This window comes from Centropristis striata, chromosome 19, assembly GCF_030273125.1.
Source record: "Centropristis striata isolate RG_2023a ecotype Rhode Island chromosome 19, C.striata_1.0, whole genome shotgun sequence".
NCBI lineage: Eukaryota > Metazoa > Chordata > Actinopteri > Perciformes > Serranidae > Centropristis > Centropristis striata.
In genome coordinates, this window is record NC_081535.1 from 32,958,914 (window position 1) to 32,981,534 (window position 22,621).

The 22,621-nt window shown below is 35.4% G+C and overlaps 1 protein-coding gene across 1 annotated transcript in view; it reads right to left on the reverse strand.

Moving 5' to 3' along the window:
* The window catches only part of pi4kaa (phosphatidylinositol 4-kinase, catalytic, alpha a), a 48,657-nt gene extending 29,197 nt beyond the window's left edge, over window positions 1-19,460 (reverse strand). Inside the window, 18 exon segments of the mRNA XM_059358513.1 lie at window positions 1,158-1,326; window positions 2,060-2,160; window positions 3,488-3,671; window positions 3,760-3,855; window positions 4,680-4,809; window positions 5,190-5,319; window positions 7,190-7,290; window positions 7,377-7,568; window positions 8,065-8,161; window positions 8,250-8,315; window positions 8,405-8,553; window positions 9,668-9,734; window positions 9,830-10,077; window positions 10,887-10,959; window positions 12,908-12,996; window positions 13,133-13,226; window positions 14,204-14,320; window positions 19,305-19,460. Coding sequence (XP_059214496.1) covers window positions 1,158-1,326; window positions 2,060-2,160; window positions 3,488-3,671; window positions 3,760-3,855; window positions 4,680-4,809; window positions 5,190-5,319; window positions 7,190-7,290; window positions 7,377-7,568; window positions 8,065-8,161; window positions 8,250-8,315; window positions 8,405-8,553; window positions 9,668-9,734; window positions 9,830-10,077; window positions 10,887-10,959; window positions 12,908-12,996; window positions 13,133-13,226; window positions 14,204-14,320; window positions 19,305-19,403 — 2,202 coding nt within the window. The 5' untranslated portion in view covers window positions 19,404-19,460.
* Between the last annotated feature and the right edge of the window lie 3,161 nt (window positions 19,461-22,621).

Below are 22,621 nucleotides of genomic sequence, written 5' to 3' on the forward strand. Positions count from 1 at the left end.
TTGTAAATTAACAAAATGTGCAATAAACATGTTTAAAAAAAACATTAAAAATAAATAATAATAATAATAATAATCCTACTATCACAAGCTTCATTTACAGAAAGAAACAGCTACACTGGTGTCATCAAGGTCTGTGGTTACACAGGCTTTACTTTTTTTTTTTACACTGAACCAAACAACGGCCGGTGCTATAACTTTATCTTTTTACTCTTTCTATATTTATTAATGTTTTTGTCTTGTGTTTTTTTTTTTTTTGGAACTTAGTTTTTATTTAAGTTTCATTCACAATCGTATACAGAATCATATTCAACATATCTGCTGTTTCATACACATGGTAACACTTATGATACATCAAAAAAAAAATACAGAGACTATAATGACAAAGAAAAATATAAATTAAAATGGAATAAAAGAAATAAAATTATATCAGTATACCCATAGCAGGGCTCCACCTTTTAGTGAATATATGTTTCTGAAGTCTTAAGGAGTATGTTATTTGTTCCATTTGGTATATTTCCTTTATTTTTTCAGACCACATACTATATGTTGGGGGGTCAGGCTTCAACCACCTTCCTGTAATGCATTTAATTGCTGTTGCTAGTAATATCTGTAAAATATATTTTTTGGCTCTTCCTTTAATGCCTTTTGGTAATAGACCTAGTAGGGCCACCATTGGATCCATAGTAATATTTCCACCAAATATTTTATGAACTGTTTCAAACACTTCCTTCCAGAATGCTTTCAGTTTTGGGCATAGCCATAGTATGTGGGTCTGATTGCCGTCTTGTGTTTTTTTTTTTTTTTTTTGTATCTAATGCCACACAGTGACACACTTTGAGCTGCGTTTTATGATAAAAGGTGCTATACAAAACAGTTGTTGTTGTTGTTGTTGTTATTATATTGATGGCCAAGTGTGTGATTTTATTGCTGCTGTGTTTTTATATGTGTGTAAGTAAGTAAGTAAGTAAGTAAACTTTATTTATATAGCACCTTTCACAGACAGAAGTCACAAAGTGCTTCACATAAAAATTATACACATAACATAAAAATGTACATACAAGTTTTAAAAGACCAAAACAACAGCAATTTAAACAACCATAGCAGTCCCGAAACAATTAATCAAAAGCCTGAACAAATAAAAATGTGTATATGTGTACCTTCAGAGCCGGGCCTTTGTCTGGCGCTCTCTCACTGGCTCTCTTCCCCTCTAAACCCAGCTGGACAAAAAGCTCCAGCAGGTTTACCAGCAGCTCGTCGACCATATGCTCAGCCTGCAGGTTCGCTGCGATGTTACCCAGAGCATTAATCACAGCCAAGGAGCAGTGTCTGCAAGCAGGAGAGAGGGGATTCATTTACTGCACACTCATGATAAACTGTGAAGAATACTCTGCTGCAGGAGAATATACACACTACTGGTCAAAAGTTTTAGAACACACCAACTTTTCCAGAATTTAATTGAAAATTATGCAGTTTAACGTCTCAGTGTACTCTGAAATGAATGCACATTTGCAACATTTAAAATTCTTTATTGAGCATGATAGTGTTTTTAAAGTAAACAAAAGATTCAAAATCACATTTTATGTTGGACTAAAGGACTAAAAAAAAGACACAAAATGACCAAAAAAAGACACAAAATGACAAAAAAAGACACCAAAAGACACAACATGACTAAAAAAGACACAAAGTTACTTACAAAGGCATGAAAATAATTCAAAAATGGACAAAATAGCCCAAGACTCCATAGAGTTAAGTTGTTAACCCATTTCTTGTTCCCTAAAAAAAGGCCTACTTGTATAATTCTGAAATGTACATTATTTTTCAGTTTTGGTTAAGCTTACCTTTTTTTATTTACCTCTGGCAGTTCACCACTTACCTTTGCACCCTTTCAAGCTGTTCATTTGACTTGAACTGCTTGAATTTCAATAAAAAACTGGAAAAATTGTGGTGTTCTAAAACTTTTGACCGGTAGTGTATATATACAGGGTATAGTCCCACTCTGTGCATCACTTTCTCACATACTTAACAATGCTGAAGAGCTTTAATTTAAGATGGTGGTCACCTGTATCCATGGTCCTTGTAGTCTTTGGTAGAGTAGACCATGGAGCTGGCTTTCACACTGATCTGCTGAAACAGATTCCACACTTCCTGGTAGATGTATTGCTAGAGTGAAAGAAAAGTTACAACATCAGATAAGTTAAAAAATTACACGGTTTTTCAATTTGTTATATTTAGTGGATCTAGAGGAACTGGAGTGGAGGAATAAAGATAAATATTTACTGAGAATATTACTGGTGGCCTGTAAGAAATCAATAATGAAGAAATGGCTGAAGAGGGAGGCACCTAGTGCAGATGAATGGATTGATATTGTGTACAGCATCTTTGTAATGGAAAGAATTACTTTCAATTTAAGAACACAAAAAGAGGTATTTATTGAAAATTGGCAAAAATGGATTACATATGTCTCTACCATAAAACCGGATTTCAGGTAATCTCAGACTGGATGATCAGAATACTTTCATTTCTTTGTACCTTTCCCCTTTTTATTTTATTTTATTTATTCATTTATTTTTGGGTGTTTTCCAATCCCCTTTTGTACACTTACTTTTTTCTTTGATATTTTCTGTATTTGTATATAGGTCTTCATGTTGATTGTTCGTCTGTTCATTTAAAAAACCAATAAAAAGTAAATGACAAAAAAATAAAAAATAAATACACGGTTTTATATCAACCCTGTGAAGGAAATTTGGTGTTTCCTGTCATGGTGAAGGCGACGACCTACTTGGTGTTCAAGACGCAAGGCCTTGTGGGAACTCAAACTGTTAACTTAACTCTGATAACACCATGTGAGAGGGGAACATGTAAATGAGTGGGGTCTGTCCTGATGTGTTGTTTAGGGCAGGAAGATAGGACCACTTTGAGTCTTGCTGAAGAATCAATGCTGGGAAATACAACAGATATAAGTCGTGCGGTGTATGGGGCTTTGTTGTACTGTGAAAGAGCCATTCGGGATTGTGCGGTGTATGGAACACGAATGTGCTAATTAAACTTGCTGAACAGAGTATTGTGTGCCTCTCCACTCAGCTCTGTGTAAACAGCCTCTCCTGTCCTCTCCTCTCTGCTCTGTGTAAACAGATTTTCAGTGAATATTTTTGACAGTTCGTCTCAGTAGAATCAATCATTCTTCAATCAGGCTTCACATTGTCACTGAGGAGCAGAATTTAATGTTTTTAACAGGATCTGGTTAGTGCAAACACTTTATTTTTGGGCACATTTTTAATAAAGTGACACATGTAGAGTAATGTAATACTGACAGACATATTTTAAGCTTCGTTTGGATTACTTTTTCTAACTGAAACCTTTGGAGCAAAGCCTATGTTCACAGTTGCTTTCTACAATAAATGGTGTATTTTTGGTGATTCTTTAAAGAAAACACTCTATTCAAACCTGCCAGCAGGTTGTTTGGGTTGCAACAACTATAAACACTTACATTGCCTGTGATGACCATGCAGCCCAGCTGGTCTATGATGAGGACGTCTAGCTGTGAGGGAGGCTGACAGAACTTTTGCTGCAGGATCTGCAGGATGGGCTCCATGACTCGGGGGGTGTCCCGTAAAGCTACAGCGATGTGACCCAGAGCCCTGATGGTGTGGTCTGGGATCAGGTGAGCATCCCTAAACAAGAGAGGGGGAAACATGTGTAAATGAACTCTCAAATGAAGACTTTTTATTCTCATCAGAGTCAGAATAATATGAAGCTTACTTATCATTTTCCTGATAGATGTAGAGACGGTTAGACAGACTGGCGAGGAAAGCTTCTACAATGACGTTATCCATCGTCAGGCCGGCTTTCAGACACCTGAGAACAGAGGCAGAGTCGGGTTCATACTGGTGTGTGTGTGTGTGTGTGTGTGTGTGTGTGTTTGTGTGTGTGTGTGTGTGTGTGTGTGTGTGTGTACGTTGTATAAGTGTGTATGCATGGAATGCCATGTAATTCAATAATAAATAAATAAGTCAATAAATAAGTAATTAAATAAATATTACTATGAAAAAAATCTAAATAAATACAAAATACTAACTACTAAATACATAAATTAGTCTATAAAATTAAAGAAATAAAAAAAACAAAGATTAAATAACTTTATTTGTTTTAGGGGATTTTTATACATAAATAAGTCAATGTAGTTCATAAAATAATACATTAATAAATATGTATTACGAAAATAATCCTGAAATAAAGTTCAATAAAGTCAATAAAGTTCAATAACTAAATACATAAATAAGACAATTAAATAAATGAGGCAATAAATACATAAATAAACAATTATACATTGATTTTTTATTTTAAAATGACTTTTTTTTGTAAATTACTTTTATTGTAATTTCAGGGGACTTTCATTTCATAATGCTCAATTTACTTGTGTAAGGGTTGTTATTTCATTTATTTTTTCTGGGGAGCTGTGAAATACGGCATTATGAAATAAAGGTCCTATATTCGCTTATTTATATATATATATTTATTTTATATTTACTATTCATTTTTATATTTATTATTTTTATTTATTATGCATTACACATTATGATACAGAATGTATTTCATGGCAATATTTATTTAATTTATTTTCGGGCATATTTATGTATTTAACATGTAATAAAACGTCATTCTATAGTGTGTGAACTGACCTGCAGATGTTGTCGATGGAGATGTCCCGCAGCTGTTCGTACATGGAGGGCTGGCTCTTCTTGCTCGAATGTGTACTGAGGGTTGACTGCGAATGTTCGTTGGTCACATGGATCTTTATCTCACCACCCGCTTTAAAAATAAATAAATAAATAAATAAATAAGAGGATCTGGACACTGAACAGGAGAAAACGCTGCTACTACTAATAATAATAATACATTTTATTTGTAAAGCACTTTTCATACAGAAATCTCAAAGTGCTACAGAAACCAGAAACAAGAAAGAGAAAACTCATTAAAATCAGCAGTAGATTAAAAAAAAAAGACACGGGTAATAAAGTACATTATGCAGAGACAAAATAAAAACATCTAGGGACAACCTAAGAATGCCTCCCTGAACAGAAAACTTTTAAGCCCTTTTTTAAAGGTGTCCACAGACTGGGGTTTACGAAGATGTTCAGGGAGGGAGTTCTACTGAACGATGGAGATGCTGAGTGTTGATATTGAGTTACCTGGAGTGTACTGGCTGTGGTATTTATACAGCTTCACCAGAACAGGAGACGGCACCACCAAGAAGTCTCTGAGTGACATGGTGACGGAGTGGGCCACCACGGGGAACCGCTCACACAGACGACCCAAGCCCTGGACACACACACACACATGAATTAGTGTGTGTGTACAAATGAACACAGGGTATATACAGAAATACTTAAGTTGAATTTAATACCTTTTTTAATACCTTCACAATATTTTTTCAACACCAACACAACACTGATCTGCAACTGTAGCAGCAGCCTTTTTAACTTCAGTGTTGGAGGTAAATAATTATAAAGCTGTAACTGATTACTGTAATTTTTTTTTTTACTTCAAGTCAAAGCAAATACCTACAGTACAGGCCAAAAGTTTGGACACACACCTTCTCATTCAATGCGTTTTCTTTATTTTCATGACTATTTACATTGTAGATTCTCACTGAAGGCATCAAACCTATGAATGAACACATATGGAATTATGTACTTAACAAAAAAGTGTGAAATAACTGAAAACATGTCTTGTATTTTAGATTCCTCAAAGTAACCACCCTTTGCTTACTAGAATATAAGACATGTTTTCAGTTGTTTCACACTTTTTTGTTAAGTACATAATTCCACATGTGTTCATTAATAGTTTTGATGAATGTAAATAGTCATGAAAATAAAGGAAACGCATTGAATGAGAAGGTGTGTCCAAACTTTTGGCCTGTACTGTATATCACAGTAACTGGATACTTTTTGCTTTTATATCAGCACTGACCTATACACAATTATTTGCTATTTAACCTTAACCCAAGACAAAATGTTATTTAATTGTTATGTGTAGGGAGAGCACAAATCACCTCTCCACAGCTACACTCGATCATTCTGTTTCAATGAAGGGGCACAAAATGACAAAGGTTTAAAGAAGTTAAAAACAGAAAGGTTTAATGAAAGGAGTAACAATTTCCATCTCAATTTAAAGAGGTAACTCACAAGTAATTAAAATGTAACCACAGAACCTGAACGCGTTTCCTCTAGGATTTTTTTCAGCAGCGGGGGGTAAAGGGTTATTTGTCCCCTGGCCCGTGTCAGCGTGTAAATATCAATCAGCAATTTATAACGTATAAAAAATTATCGTTCACCACAAAAGAAATTTTAGAACCAATGTGTCCCATAGGATTTTCTGAGACTATGATGATCCGAACAAAGTAAACCTCGTCAGATGACGTCCATTACTTTTTAATACATTTTAATGGCCTTTTTTGGGCTAATTTAATTTACTACCTTTTAATATAATTTAAAACCCTGCAGCAACCCTGTAACAACAACGCCTGCTCTCAATCCCAGCTTTAATAAAAAAGTACAAATAAAACAACTTACAGTTTGCAGCAGCAGTTTGTTAGTTCAAATTTTGCCTTGTTCTGACTCAAGTGTATACCGAGTTTGTTCTATGCATAAAAAAATTATGAGTTTCACTTCACAAAGTACTTTTGCACAGAGATTAGTTGTTCCTAAATATTTACAACCCCTAATTGACAGGTGTGACTGTTGTGTAGGAAACTGAACTAACGTTAGTTTGCTAAATAAATAAGTACTCCAATCTTTTACTTGAGCAAAAGCAGCAATACTACAGTTTAATACTCAGAACTTGGCTCATTTAATACTCTTTTACAAGTAAAAATACATTTACATTTAAAATATTTCTCAAGCTATAGTGCAAAAGGGTCTATAATATTTATGTTGTTTTTGTGTGAAAAGGCTTATAGAGAAAGATGGAAAGGCTTTAAATTCTTATTTTTTATTTTAGAAAGATAAGGGTGAAAATACTGCATGGAATGGGGAGAGCCAAGATAATGTAAGAAACAAAAACAACAACAACAACAAAAAGGTAACAGGAACATTTACCCCAAAATTGTGCTTTTTTAGGTTGTAGTTCAGCCCAGCATTTTCATTTTATTTTATAGAGTTAAAGAAATATAAAAAACACACATAATTACCTGTAAGCAGCAGATGAGGAGCGGCATGTGAGCGATGATCACTTTACTGGACGTCTTGGACTGCAGCTTTTCTGATAGTTTGGTGCAAAGGTTCTCAGCTCCTGGTAGAAACAATAAGGAGAGGAAACCTTTGCAGAGACGAGCTGTAAGACGGAAGACTTCCTGTGTGAGTGAAGTGATTTCTCACCCTGCTCTTCAGTCACGGCCCACACCATGAGGTCCACACAGGCAGCGTTGGCCTGACAGCGAAGCTTTAGCGGGCTCAGTTCACTCTGGAGGTACTCCACATCATGCAGGATCCTCTGCAGCTCTGATTGGCTGCTGCTGAACTGCTCCAGCACAAAGTCGTGCACCTCCTTCACGTAGTCTGTCTGGAGGTCTGGTGAACACAGAAAATACATCGCTAAGAAAAAATGGTAACACTTTACCATAACCATCTAAGTGATGTTTATAGATGGTTTATAAACCAATTATTATTAACCATTTACAAAATTCTATACATATTTAATCTTTCAATGTTTTCAAGCAATTTCTTAAACGTATAAGAATAATTTTGAAATCATTTACATACTTAATATGGTGTTTAAAAAGTTATAATGAGTGTAAATCTATTAATAAACTAATAATTATGTTCGTTTATGGTAAAGTAATCTATTTGGCATTAATAAATTATATATATATTATTACATTTCCTATTCACCATTCTAAATGGCCTATATACGGTTTATAAATGATTATTAAACATTAATGAACCATCTGTTTACCATTTATAAATGGTCTATTTACCATCTATAAATGATGGTTATTGTAAAGTGTTACCGAAAAAATTGGTGGTTACATTTCAGAATAATTTAAAGTAGGAGGGGAATCCTTACCCTTCAAGTTGTACAGGGTGTCTCTCAGCATTTTAAAAATAGCTACATACAGAGGATCACTGAAGGTTTTGTAGTAGAGATGAAGACTAGGACTCAACTGTCAAGGAAGAAGAAGAAGAAATGCATCAGTGACTGTAGTGACAAGAAAAAGTAGACGAATATCTGCAGAGATTTAAGAGTTTTACCTCTAGAAGTTCTGCCAAGGAGTCATCCAGCGATTTTAAAAACGACTCAGAGACAAATTGTTCGACCTGTTTGAGAGAAACGAGAATTATTTTCCATGCGGCCTGATTTATCTCCTAATGAGATGCATTTATATTCTGCTGTGGGGGCGGCTGACCATGCAAAGGAGCTGTCTGAGCATATCCAGAGGAACATGAAACTCTCCAGAGCTGCTGCCGGTGAAGAGAGGGGAGACGGAGAAGCTGGAGCTGATGGTGGAGAAGTAGTAGTCAGGGTCCACAGCGCTGCCGTCAGGGAGGTACGAGCCTGAGGAGGGAGAGCAGAAGTACTTCAAACAGGTTCATCAGCGAGTCACTAGACCGTTGCTTGTTTTACAGATAGAAATAAAACCAATTACCACGTTTTATAACTCTGCCTTAAACTGTCCATTTAATTTTATTTCATTATTAGGGCCTCGGGGCAATCGCACCGAGCACTGGTCCCATACAGCAATAGCTGTAGGGACCGAGCACTACTGTTATACTGTGGATTTTTTCCTATTCCTCTTGCGGACGCAATTTCGTCCCCCTACAAATTAAAACAAAATTATATATCAAAACGTGCAGTTTGATCGGGATCGGTGTGCTATTACTTTTCTCTACGGAATACGAATTTGCTGCCCAAAATTTTGCATTGAAATGAATGGGACGGCCGAAAAAAAATGAGCGAAAAAGAACAATCATTGGAGATCTTTAAACGTCTACTTCTCCGGCATAATTTCACCTAGAGACTCCATTTAAACTTTAAACAGTAGACACAAGTCTTGTGTATCGGTGTATTAATCCACGTTTCGAAAGCTCATATAGTTTTTTATCAATCCCTGTTCAATGACCATGATCATTTTTGGAGAAATTCTGAGATTATAATGGGTGTGTATTGCACGGAATGTTCGTGTCACAGTGTGTGACATCATCACCAGAGTGTAGAGGGAGAGAATAAATTCTCAAAAAATAAATTTGAAAACTGCGCTCCAGGCCGCAAATTCCACTCTACAGAAATAATTTATACATAGAAACGTAGGAAAATTAGTCTTCTCCCTCACAATCCTCTGGTAAAGCTGTCAGAGTTATAGTTTGGGCGTAGGACGCACAGATGATCCACCAACACCACCAACAGCCTCATTGGCTCCCATATTAAAAACTGGCTGTGCTTTAGTTGTTAAACATGTAAATATATACAATCTGGAGTCTACACAGATTGGTATATATTATATTTCTTGCTCCGTGCAATGTGCTTATCACACTTATCACTTGCCAAGTTTTACAGAGAGTTGAACAACAAGATGATGGTAGAAGATTTGGTTTCAAAGAGAAAAGTACCATCTGGTGAATCAGTTATTTAAATCGAATAGTCAAATTACTTTTTTGGTAGAATGTCTTACCTTCAAAGTACTGTGCAGAAGGGTCAGCAGGTGAGATGGGGGTCAGACAGGCTCTCTCCGGACTGGCCTGAAAACACAAATAAAAGTGCATGTAAAAAAATTTTGAAAAATTGATTTTTGTAGGTTAGGTTTGTTCCCTTACTTTCCCCAAAGTATTCCCACCTGTTGACTGGAGGCTTTACGTCTCAGAGTGTCTCCCTGACAGACGGTGAGCAAAGAGCTCGGCAGGATGGAGCGGAAGTCGTTGAAGGACCGCCGGTGCGTCACATCGGTTTCGTCGGCCGTAGGCGGCAGAGGAGCCACCGGTCGGGGGAACAGCTTGGACAGTAACGGCTCATCAGTGTTGCTGTAACGGCCGAACGCTCTGGCAACACCGAGCAGGGTGGGCACAGTGTACCTGCACAGGTATTCTGCACAGACACGAGTTAAAGATATAAATATATGAGTGACTTTTCAACTAAAATTGCAAATGGACTTATTTTACAAATGGACAGAATATGTTAAGCCTACAAGTTCTGACTTTATGTAACTAAAGAAGGAAATAACAACAATGAACACAATTAAAATTGACAAAAAAGAGACATTTAACTACAAAACAAACAATCCAACTATCAAAAGCTTCTTTTACACAGAGACACTGCTCTAGTCACAAAATCACAAATATCAAGGAAAAATTACCAATCAAGAAAATATCGCATCAAAGATAATCGTGCAGGAAAACCACTCAGCCTCAAAAAACCACTCAGCTTCAAAAAACACTCCCAGTGTGTATTAGATTTAGACTTTGATAGACTTTATTGTCATTCAAGCTATACACCAACTATGCACATTTGAACCAAATTTTGTTGCATTGGCTTGCAGTGGATGGATGACATTAACATAAATAAAATACAACTACAACAAAATAAGTTCTTAAAGTTAAAATGGCTAAAATCACTACTATATAAAGTTGAGAATTAATTAAGGCTATCAAACTAATTTTTTAATCAGATAAACCTCCTTGCATCATTATTTGACTGCTGCAAATAATGATGCAAGGAGAAAATGATGATGCTGTGTGATATAGGTACCCCCCACCCCAACTGTTCCTGTTCTTTGTTCTGTATAAAATGTTTAAAAAATCCTTAATAAAAAGTGAATTAAAAAAAAAAAAAAGATATGAATATACGGAGCAGCTAAGTAACATAAAAAGGAAGCAGGAGGTGTCGTATGTTGGTACCTTTATCATGATCCTCTGGGTTCTTGCAGATATCTTGCAAGACCTGCATGATCTCCATGACCGCCTCCAGGATCTGACAAAGGAGTTAAATCATTACATAATCAACCATAAATATCAACAAGATAGAATTTAAAGGGAAAATTTGCCACCTTTATTTGAATGCCCAGTCAGTGTTGATGGGAAATATAGTCCACTGAAGCAATAAACTCCTCAGTGCATGCTATATTGACTGAAAAAGTTGAGTTCTCCTGGTCACAGAGCCACGCTGGCAGTGCCTACATGTACCAGGATGCATTGCTTGCAAGCTACTAACGCCAAGCCAAAATATAGTGTATACCTGCACTTGCACAGGTAATAAAATAATTTTCACCAAATACCTTGATATCAATATTGTGATGATATTGTAGTTGACTATTGCTGCTTTTATAAAATATTTACACAATTACATTTTGGATAAATAACAGTGTTATTTAACACAAATAGTAATTCATTTTAATTATGTATACTTTCATGATTATTATGATTGTGTATTATTGTTTTATTATTTATTTATTTCCTCCCCATTTTTTTAAATTTTATTTAATTTATTTAATTTATTTATTAATATGATTTGATTTGATTTAATTTATTTATTATTATTATTATTATTATTTATTGGTTAATACATTTATTTTATTTATTTACTTATTTATTTTTATTAACTCAAGTATTTTTTTTTTCCTCCGAGATTGCTGGGAAATATAGTCCACTGATATCAATATTGTGATGATATTGTAGTTGACTATTGCTGCTTTTATAAAATATTTACACAATTACATTTTGGATAAATAACAGTTTTATTTAACACAAATAGACACGGAGACTCTGTAGTCGAAACAAGCTTGAAACCAAGATGGCCCCCGCTGACCCGTCACTGTCACATCAAATGACGGCACTGGATGAGTGATGAGTGAGTCGATTAGAGCAAAACATTCCTTCATGCAGGAAAATCAACAGATTTTGCAGCTGCAAATTCAGCTAGCATGCACTGAGGAATGTTTTGCTCTAATCGACTTGTTTTCCATGAACACTGACTGGACAGCCACAAAAAAGGTGGCAAATGTATTTATTTATTTATTAGTCAATATGGAAGTTATAGTTCCTCCTTGTCTGGCCAGATTAACCTGTTTAAGGAAGCTGTTACCTCCAAGTTCCCTTTAAGTACAGTTCACACAGAGATGACCGATTTATTTATTTTGCCAGAACTACCTGGCCTCAGGTTTTATGGATGTAGAACAAAAAAACAACTTTAATTGAGGATAATAAGATGCTAGAACTAGATTTTGACACAGAGATGAACAGAAAATATTTGGTAACTATTTTAATAAGTGAATACTTGTTTTTTAGCAAACATTTGCCAGTTTTACACTCCTTAAATGTGAGAAATGTATCCTTTTGTTCTTCATTCATGCAGGAAAATCAACAGATTTTGCAGCTGCAAATTCAGCTAGCGTGCACTGAGGAATATTTTGCTCTAATCGACTTGTTTTCCATGAACACTGACTGGACAGCCACAAAAAAGGTGGCAAATTTATTTTTCAAAGAAAAGGTTCAAATTTTCTGGCCATCAAGAGATCTCGTAAGACAGACGACAAAATCCAAAGTCCTTGTTCTGTGCAAAAATAGATTCTTAAGCTCAGCTGACGCTAAAGTGGTTTAAGTAAATATCCCAAACTTCCAGTCTTCTTAGTACAAAATTATTTCTGACAGTGCATCCTTGCTGAGCTGCAGCAGAGGGACAGCAACACAATGAGGACATTTTGTATGAAAAAGAATGAAAACAAAAGTCTCCCGCATTGTCAACAATCAGATAAAACCTGGTTTGTCTAAGACAAAAGTCTTTTTTTAGCTTCAGCTGAATTTTTTGTCTGCACAGATTTGTAGAGAGATTGTCCCTCATCTCTTTCACTTGGATCCCATCTCTTCAAAACCAGCGTGAGTGAGAGGAAAAATATCAGCAACAAAAAAACACAGACACACACCTGTCCTCGTAAGGTTTCATCACGTTGGGCAACATCCGAGAGGAGTGTTACAAGACCAAAAGTGAAGTTTTCTGCCACAGGAAGGGTCTCTGCAAAACAGGAAGATCACAAAATATTAAAAACAGCATCTTAAATAGTATTCAGGCATCCATATGTAGAACTGAATAGTAGACAATTACATTTAATATTGTTACAAACATATAAAAATCACAGGTGTATATTTACCTTTTCCTTTGCAGTCTGAGCTTTCTTCAATCCACTGAACTTTAGGAAGCCCTTTAAGCAACCCAAGAAGGTACGGGACAATAGCATCTTTGTGCTGCAACACAAGTATTAAATAGCAGGTTATATAGGGTCACCACTGCTGTATCAACAGCCTGGTTTGCACCAAGGTTATAATAGTTTTGGATTTTTCATTAGTTTTAGTTTTAATTTTGTTATGAATTCTTGTTTTCAAATTCAGTTAGTTTTAGTTAGTTTTTAGAGTGAGTTTTCTAGTTTTAGTTTAGTTTTTATTTTTTGAAAATGCTTAGTTTTAGTTTAGTTTTTATTCGTTTTAGTGTTAGTTTTAGTTTTTTTGTAATGGGCTATGTGTTGGGTGCGAGATTCAAAGAGGTCATAATAAATGTTTCCTTTATTTCCTTTGGTTTATCATCTCAGCCCCAATAAGGTTATTAACTCTTACAGTTCTGGGTGTTTTGAATTTTGGTTCGAGTGTAAACATCCCAGTCTCAGTAAACATATTCACCATGTGTTGCATGTTCAAATAGAAACACTGAATTATGAATGAAAAAAGTTGACAAAAACGAAAACTAAGGACATTTTCACCATCATTTTAGTTAGTTTTAGTTAGTTTTGTAACCACAAAATACAGTTTTAGTTAGTTATCGTTTTTTAAAAACTCTAGTTTTTATTTTTATTTCAGTTAACGAAAATGTTTTTTCAATTCTAGTTTTCGTTATTTCGTTAGTTTTTGTTAACTATAATAACCTTGGTTTGCACAATTGTACCATGAAGTGGAGAGGTAAGTAAGATAGACTGTAAGGGCTGTGCGATATGGAGAAAATCAAATATCACAATATTTTGTTTATTTGTTTTCCACAAATAAAAACAAGGCAAATCTGGCATCGCAATTTAGCATTAATTAGTCAAGTGAGAAGTAGGCTCATGTTCTTATAGACTTTTATACAATCTGATTTATTTTTGCAACCAGTGTAGTTGCCCCCTGCTGGTGATTCGAAGGAATGCAGGTCAACTACATTTATACAGACTGCAGGAAGTAGAAACCATGTTAACCTGCAGATTTGACTCCACCAGAAAGATGCCCAGTGCGATGACAGCATCTCTCCTCCTCTCATCCAGCTGGAAGACTCCTCTGAAGTCCACGGGACACATGCATTGTAGCTTCTGGACCTGCAAGAGGATAACACATGGATTACATCTGCTGCTGTTTCTATTGAGTTGAGCTGTAAGCCAGCTATTCTCAACCTTGGGGTCGGGACCCCAACTGGGGTCGCGAGATGATTTCTGGGGGTCGCCAAATCATTTTGGAAGTCAGCTCTGTCTCCACTGTGTTAAAGTGTTCATGCGTTCATGTGTTTTTGGTCACTTAATGTCTTTTTTTGGTAATTTTGTGTTTTTTTTTTTGTCATTTTGTGTCTTTTTTTTATCATTTTGTGGTCAATTTGTGTCTTTTTTGGTCATTTTGTGTCTTTTTAGGCCATTTTGTGTCTTTTTTATCCTTTTGTGTCTTTTTTTTATCATTTTGTGGTCAATTTGTGTCTTTTTTGGTCATTTTGTGTCTTTTTAGGCCATTTTGCGTATTTTTTTGATCATTTTGTGTCTTTTTTCATCATTTTATGGTCAATTTGTTTCTTTTCTGGTCATTTTGTTTCCTTTTTTGGTCATTTTCTGTCTTTTCTGGTCATTTTCTGTCTTTTCTGGTCATTTTCTGTCTTTTTTGGTCATCTTGTTTCTTTTTTGAGTGATCCGAACTGTGCATGTGAGATTCTGTTCAGTGGGCGGGGGTCGCGAACAACATGCATGTTAAATTGGGGGTCGCGACTCAAAAAGGTTGAGAACTACTGCTGTAAGCAACAGCTATTTTGGATTAGTATGATCTTTCACAAGTAGAGAATTTCCCTGCCCACAGGGCTTCACCAGACACATCAGTCATGTCAGCTTCCATTAGTGATAATGATTTTGTTGGCCTGAATGTGCTGTAGGAATCGAGCCAAACCTGCCCCTGGCATTAATTAGCCTAATGCTAAAGGGACAGGCTTAAGCTAAAAGAGGGATTTATGCACCATTTGAACACACAGATTGAGATCACCACTTCTCACATGCTTTATTCAATACTCATTGCAGGGGATGTTTTAAACCAGTTATACTGATATACTGATAGTAAAAGCCAGAGCCTTCGCCGAAAGATTTAAGAGATGTGTCTATTGGTCAGTCAGGGTTAAAGTGACAAGTTGGCAACATCCACTGTTCGTAAACGAGAGGGGGAGTCCATGAAGACGATGGAGCAGAAGTGATGTTGCCAAGCTGTCACTTCGATCGAGACTGGCCAAAAGAAATGTGTCTTACATCTTTCAGTACAGTTCCACCCACAAGATTTATTCTTTATTCATTTTCTCTCAATCTTCTAGTGTTTGACTGCACCAAACCCAATTTCTAAAGTAACTGTGTATGTTGTTTTATTACATTTTTATGCTATTCTAATTTAAATATACACTACCAGTCAAAAGTTTTAGAACACCCCAATTTTTCCATTTTGTATTGAAATTCAAGCAGTTCAAGTCAAATGAACAGCTTGAAAGGGTACAAAGGTAAGTGGTGAACTGCCAGAGGTAAATAAAAAAAGGTAAGCTTAACCAAAACTGGAAAATAATGTACATTTCAGAATTATACAAGTAGGCCTTTTTCAGGGAACAAGAAATGGGTTAACAACTTAACACTATGGAGTCTTGGGCTATTTTGTCCATTTTTGAATTCTTTTCATGTCTTTGTAAGTCATTTTGTGTCTTTTTTAAGTCATTTTGTGTCATTTGGTGTCTTTTTTGGTCATTTTGTGTCTTTTTTAAGTCATTTTGTGTCTTTTGGTGTCTTTTTTTGGTCATTTTGTGTCTTTTTTCAGTCCTTTAGTTCAGCATAAAATGTGATTTTGAATCTTTTTTTTATTTTCAAAACACTATCATGCTCAATAAAGAATTTTAAATGTTGCAAATGTGCGTTAATTTCAGAGTAGACTGAGACATTAAACTGCATAATTTTCAATTAAATTCTGGAAAAGTTGGTGTGTTCTAAAACTTTTGACCAGTAGTGTATGTATGTATTAGTACTATGTATGTGAGGAATGCATACCTTACATTTCATCGTGCAACCCTGTGTTGTGTTGTCAAATAAACCTTGGACCTTGAAAGGAAGTTATTGTCCAAACAATGATGCCTATATGATGATGTAGACTCCTGGGGTTTGAGGTTTAAAACTCAGACATTCAGGAACTAAATGGTGCAGGTGTTATTCAATACATTTACTTATTGATTGACTGGTAATTACGTGGTTAACTTGGTTGGGGGGGCAATTAAGACAATTATAAGACTAATTTTTCACAGTTTATGAGTTTTTATAGACTAGACTATTTATGGAGAGACTAATCTGCAGATTAATCAATAATTAATAATCAGCTTGTACATAATGTAGCTTATAGAGATCTTGAAACTTCGAGCTGAACTTGTGATTGTGCTTATGCAGACATTTATAACAAGCACATTTTCAAAAGACCTTACACAGCATTTTCAAACGGTCCACTTGCATAATGGGCTGAGTGTTTATTGTACTATTTCTACCACAGCTCTTTCATCATAAAATATACTTCCTTTTTAGGTCAGAAACATTTCCCCTTCCTTGAATCTCAGTGGGTGTATTTTCTAATCACTTCTGCCTGTTCTTTGGAGGTATTTCAGAAGCTGCTTTTGCCCCAACATAATCCCTGACCACAAATCCTAACCTCCTGAGTGTTTGTCAACCAACAACAGTTTCAGCAGCACTTTAACACTGAAATGATTCTAATAAATATCAGTTACAGTCATCTAACAAGTTTTGCAATATGAAGTTGGTTGCCTCCCTGTTGTGACTGCCTGTCTCAACTTGTACACACTTTATAATAGATCTTCCTTTATTTCTTTGAATTATGAAGTCAATATGGAAGTCATAGTTCCTCCTTGTCTGGCCAGATTAACCTGTTTAAGGAAGCTGTTACCTCCAAGTTCCCGTTAAGTACAGTTCACACAGAGATGACTGATTTATTTATTTTGCCAGAACTACCTGGCCTCAGGTTTTATGGATGTAGAACAAAAAAAACAACTTTTATTGAGGATAATAAGGTGTTAGAACTAGATTTTGACACAGAGATGAACAGAAAAATATTTGGTAACTATTTTAATAAGTGAATACTTGTTTTTTAGCAAACATTTGCCAGTTTTACACTTCTTAAATGTGAGAAATGTATCCTTTTATTCTTCATTCATTCATCTGGTCGGATAAAACACACATTTGAAGATGAAGACTTTGAAGACTGTACTCAGGGTATATGTTTCTTTACATTCTGACATTCTTTGACAAAACAAAAATGTATTACTTGAAAATAATAATGGGCTGATTAATGGATAATGAAAATAACTGTTAATAGCAACCCAAAAGGGGCCACAAGACCACACTGTAGTAATGCAGTACCCAGTCAATATTGAGCATTATTGGTGAAATTCCCAGACCAATTTAAAAAGTAATACAACGAGAAAACAGTAACTGACACACAGAGAAGCTGGGACTTGTGTTGCCCCGGGGCAATGGTGTGTTTTTCCTGACTGGTAACAGCTTTGTTATAACTATTGACATTTACTATCGATTGCTCTTGGGAGACGCATCGACAGCTTTAATATGAGACTATAAAACACTGTAAATAGTTAATAGATATATTGATCCACCCTATATCCATATGCAATCATTTTTTATCATTTTTAACGTTGTTTACAGAGAGGAACACTTTAAGAGACTTCTCTTGCTGTTTAACCAGTGGAAAATGGAAATCACTATGAATGAATTGACTGGTTATTGTTGTTAAAGATTACTTAAATGACTATCCAAATATCTGTCAATGAATGAATGAACTGTAACTGCTGCACATGTTTACACACGGTATATCTAGCTTATTCATTACACCAGTGATACTCAAATTATGGCCCACAATTTATAACATTTTTTCATATTTAAAATGTAAATAAGGTCTGCATTTGACTGCTTTTTGCACTTCTGGTTAGAAGTGTCTGGACTCTGTGCAATAACAATAAACTTGAATCTAATCTAGTTTAATAACCCATTAAAAGACGTTAAACTATAAATGATGTGTCTGTAACTACATGGATTACATCTGCTGCTGTTTCTATTGAGTTGAGCTGTAAACAACAGCTATTTTGGATTAGTATGATCTTTCACAAGTAGAGAATTTCTCTGCCCACAGGGCTTCACCAGACACATCAGTCATGTCAGCTTCCATTTCTTGGGTTAGCAGGGGTAGACACATTTACAAAGAGAATTGAAAGGCACTGGATTGTAGCATTTCTTTGACATTTGGGTATTAATATGACTTTTTACAGAATAAAACATGACGACTTTGGCTGTGGTGGTCACATACTGTAACCTGCATATTTGAATATTGCACACTATTGCACACCATGCAAATATTTATATTCTTACATTCTTTAAATTTCTCTATATTTTTTTGTACAGTTATATTTCTATTTTTATTTAAGATTACTTGTTGTAATACTGTTGCATTTATGTACACTATCTGACACCCAGTGCGGGCAACAAAGTAAAGAATTTCATTGTGCAGGGAGACACGTTTCCTTACTGTACACATGACAATAAATCTTTGAATCTTGAATCTTGTTTTTCTGTGTACAATAGATAGAGGATACAGTTTTCCCACACCATACTGTATGAATGGCGGCCAAATTAATATAAGCTATTCATTCCAAATGGAAAACCATAAACATATAAAGGTATATTTGAGCTTTCCTTCGTTTCACTCATCACATCTTATTAGCCCTGAAAGAAGATTAGCTCCAGGTTCAAAACAGCTAACGTTAGCCGACCGCTAGCTGCCTTTGATCAGTTATAAATGCTCCGGTGTGGATTTAAAAAACAAAATGACAACCTGATTAATACACTGGCAAACAGATAGACATTTAATTGTCTTTTTAACGACACAACACAGACCACACCGGCGGAGGAGCAAAGTTAAAGACGGGCCTTAATGTCAAACACTCTTCTGACAGGTGCTAGCTTGTTCACAGCCCTTTAGCTCTCGCCACGTAAGTTATATAAACGTTACCTTTTCTATCGGCGCCTGCCGGTGAGCCGCCAGAGACCGAGCCAGAGACAAGACGGTGTTGAAGTAAAACCCTCTGCTCCCCCCTCCATTGAGAGACATGTTTTACAGAAGCCTTAATAACACCGAGACACCGACACAAACATCTTCTTTCATTCGTCCCGAGGAGGAGGAACTGTCCGCACTGACAACTACGGCGAGCGCAGGGTGGCCGAAAAAACGCGAAGCAAGGTCACAGTGCAAGAATGCAAAGACAGTGGAGGAATGTAACCGTTAACCCTATAACAGGGATTCCCAAAGTGTGGTGCGCAGTGGCGGTTCTAGACCAGTTTTACTGTGGGGGCCAAGGAGGGGCCAATGTTTAATCAGAGGGGCACATTAGTGTGAAAAAATGGCAAAGATGATATTTAAGCATTCAAAACCTTTGAAAGTCTTGAAAAAGACACAAAATGACCAAAGAAGACACAAAATCACCAAAAAAGACACAAAATGAGAAGACAGAATAACCACAAAAAAACCCCACAGAAGACATAAAAATGACAAAAAAAGACACAAAATGACCAAAAAAAGACACAAAATAACTAAAAAAGGCACAACAACAGATACAAAATTACCAAAAAAAGACACAAATGACAAAAAAAAGACACAAAATTACTTACAAAGACATGTAAAGACATGAAAAAGGATTTTTTTTAAAAATGGACAAAATAGCCCAATAAGACTCCATAGAGTTAGAATATTATACAATGTACACATTCTGGGTTTCTTTTGTGTACAATGAGATATTGTTTGAACAAAAAAAGGTTAGAATTGTTCCGTCGTTCATTGTTATAAATTGATCATTTTATTATTAATTTGACACAGGGGCCACAGCAGGGGCCAAAGGCTTCTTCACAGGGGCAGTGGCCCCTTGAGGCCCCTGTGTAGAACCGCCACTGGTGGTGCGTGGACCCCTGGGGGTGCATGAGCTGCTGCTAAGGGGTGCACGAGATGAAAAATGTAATGGCGGTCTGATAATGACACAATTCATTTTTTTCCCCCACACAATAAAGATGTGTATTAATTAATTAATAAATACAGGCTATTCAATTTTGTGTAATTTTTTGTTCATTTTTGCATCAATTTTTTGGTTGTTTGGTAATTTTTACATGTATTTTTTGTCAATTTGTGTCTATTTTGATAATTTTGTGTCATCTTCTATCATCTTTTTGCATCTATTTTTGGTTGTTTTTGATCTTATAATGAAGAGTAGAAGAAGTTATCTTCTTGGTCTTGTATCATTTTTCCAACCTGTGTTATGATGACGTGGTTGTGTTAGCTCCATGCTCATTTAAATTTGCTGCAATTTTTGTTCAACGCAGCTCAAAATATTATAACATTTGTCCCAACTGATCTGCTTTCTGCCTCTGATCCTGAGCCTGTCATCGTCCTCCACCTTTAATATGGCTATAAAAACTCTTATTGCATTTTGTTTTTTTTGAAGGTGTGGGGGATTGGGGGTGCGTCAACCCGGTTGGGACATAGAAGGGGGTGCACGGCTAAAAAAGTTTGGGAACCGCTGCCCTATAAAGCCAAGTGATCATATTTGATACATAAGTTTTTGAGACCTCTACATCATCAGTGTGATATTTTTTTCCTGAAAAACCTGATGAATACATGAATTGACAATTAAAAAAACTGAGCAACAAATTTCACAAAAATACCAGATGTAACAAAAATGATTTGCTGGTTCCACTGGTGGATCTGTCATTGCTGCATGAAAACTTCATATCAGCAGATGTATGATGTTGTTGATGTTGGAACAGTACCTTTGTAGAACCTGAAGGGGACAAACGGAGAGGGAGAACATGTTACTGCAGAGCATGGTTATAATAGTTTTGGATTTTTCATTAGTTTTAGTTTTAATTTCGTTGTGAATTTTTGTTTTCAAATTCAGTTAGTTTTAAGAGTGAGTTTTCTAGTTTTAGTTTAGTTTTTATTTTTTTTAAATGCTTAGTTTTAGTTTAGTTTTTATTAGTTTTAGTTTTCTTGTAATGGGTTATGTGTTTGGTGCGAGATTCAAAGTGGTCATAATAAATTTTGCCTTTATTTCCTTTGGTTTATCATCTCAGCCCCAATAAGGTTATTAACTGTTTTGTATTTTGGTTCTAGTGTAAACATCCCAGTCTCAGTAAACATATTCACCATGTGTTGCATGTTCAAATAAATACACTGAATTATGAATGAAAAAAGTTGACAAAAACGAAAACTAAGGACATTTTCACTTTAATTTTAGATAGTTTTAGTTAGTTTTGTAACCACGCAATACAGTTTCAGTTAGTTATCGTTTTTTAAAAAACTCTAGTTTTTATTTTTATTTCAGTTAACGAAAATGTTTTTTCAATTCTAGTTTTCGTTGTTTCGTTAGTTTTCGTTAACTATAATAACCTTGCAGTGGAGGTATTTTGGTCTTGCCCTTTTTCGTCTAAGTTCTGGAAAGATATTTGTAACTTCCTTTTTTTTTCAATTGAACCTAATTTGTCCCTTTGTTTTGAAAATATACTGTTTGGTTTCACTGACTTCCCATACACAAAAAAAAATCAATATTACATTATAAATCTAATTATACTATTGGCAAAATATCACATACATAAATCTCGATACACACAAAAAATCCCCTCTTTTCTATATTTATAAGTGAAACCAAGCAATATATTAATTCTATTAAAGACTCTACTAATTTGAAAGCTGCTAAAACTCTGAATATTTGTAATTTTTATAATATTTTTGTATGACAACCTCTTTATGATTTATTGAAACCCCCTGGCGACGTTCTGATGTATTTTTTTGTATTACACCCCACCCAACTGCCTTAATAAAGTTTATAAAAAAATAAAAAAATAAATAAAATTAAATTTAAAAAAAGACAGTGGAGGAATGTAACCGTTAACCCAGTGGCGGTTCTACACAGGGGCCTCCAGGGGCCACTGCCCCTGTGAAGAAGCCCTTGGCCCCTGCTGTGGCCCCTGTGTCAAATTAATAATTAAATGATCAATTTATAACAATGAACAATGGAACAATTCTAAAAAAATGTTGTTCAAACAATATCTCATTGTTCACAAAAGAAACCCAGAATGTTACATTGTATCATAGTTTAACTCTATGGAGTCTTATTGGGCTATTTTGTCCATTTTTAAAATCCTTTTCATGTCATTTTGTGTCTTTTTTGGTCATTTGTGTCTTTTTGTGTCTTTTTTTGGTAATTTTGTGTCTGTTGTTGTGTCTTTTTTAGTTATTTTGTGTCTTTTTTTTTGTCATTGGTGTCATTTATGTGTCTTTTT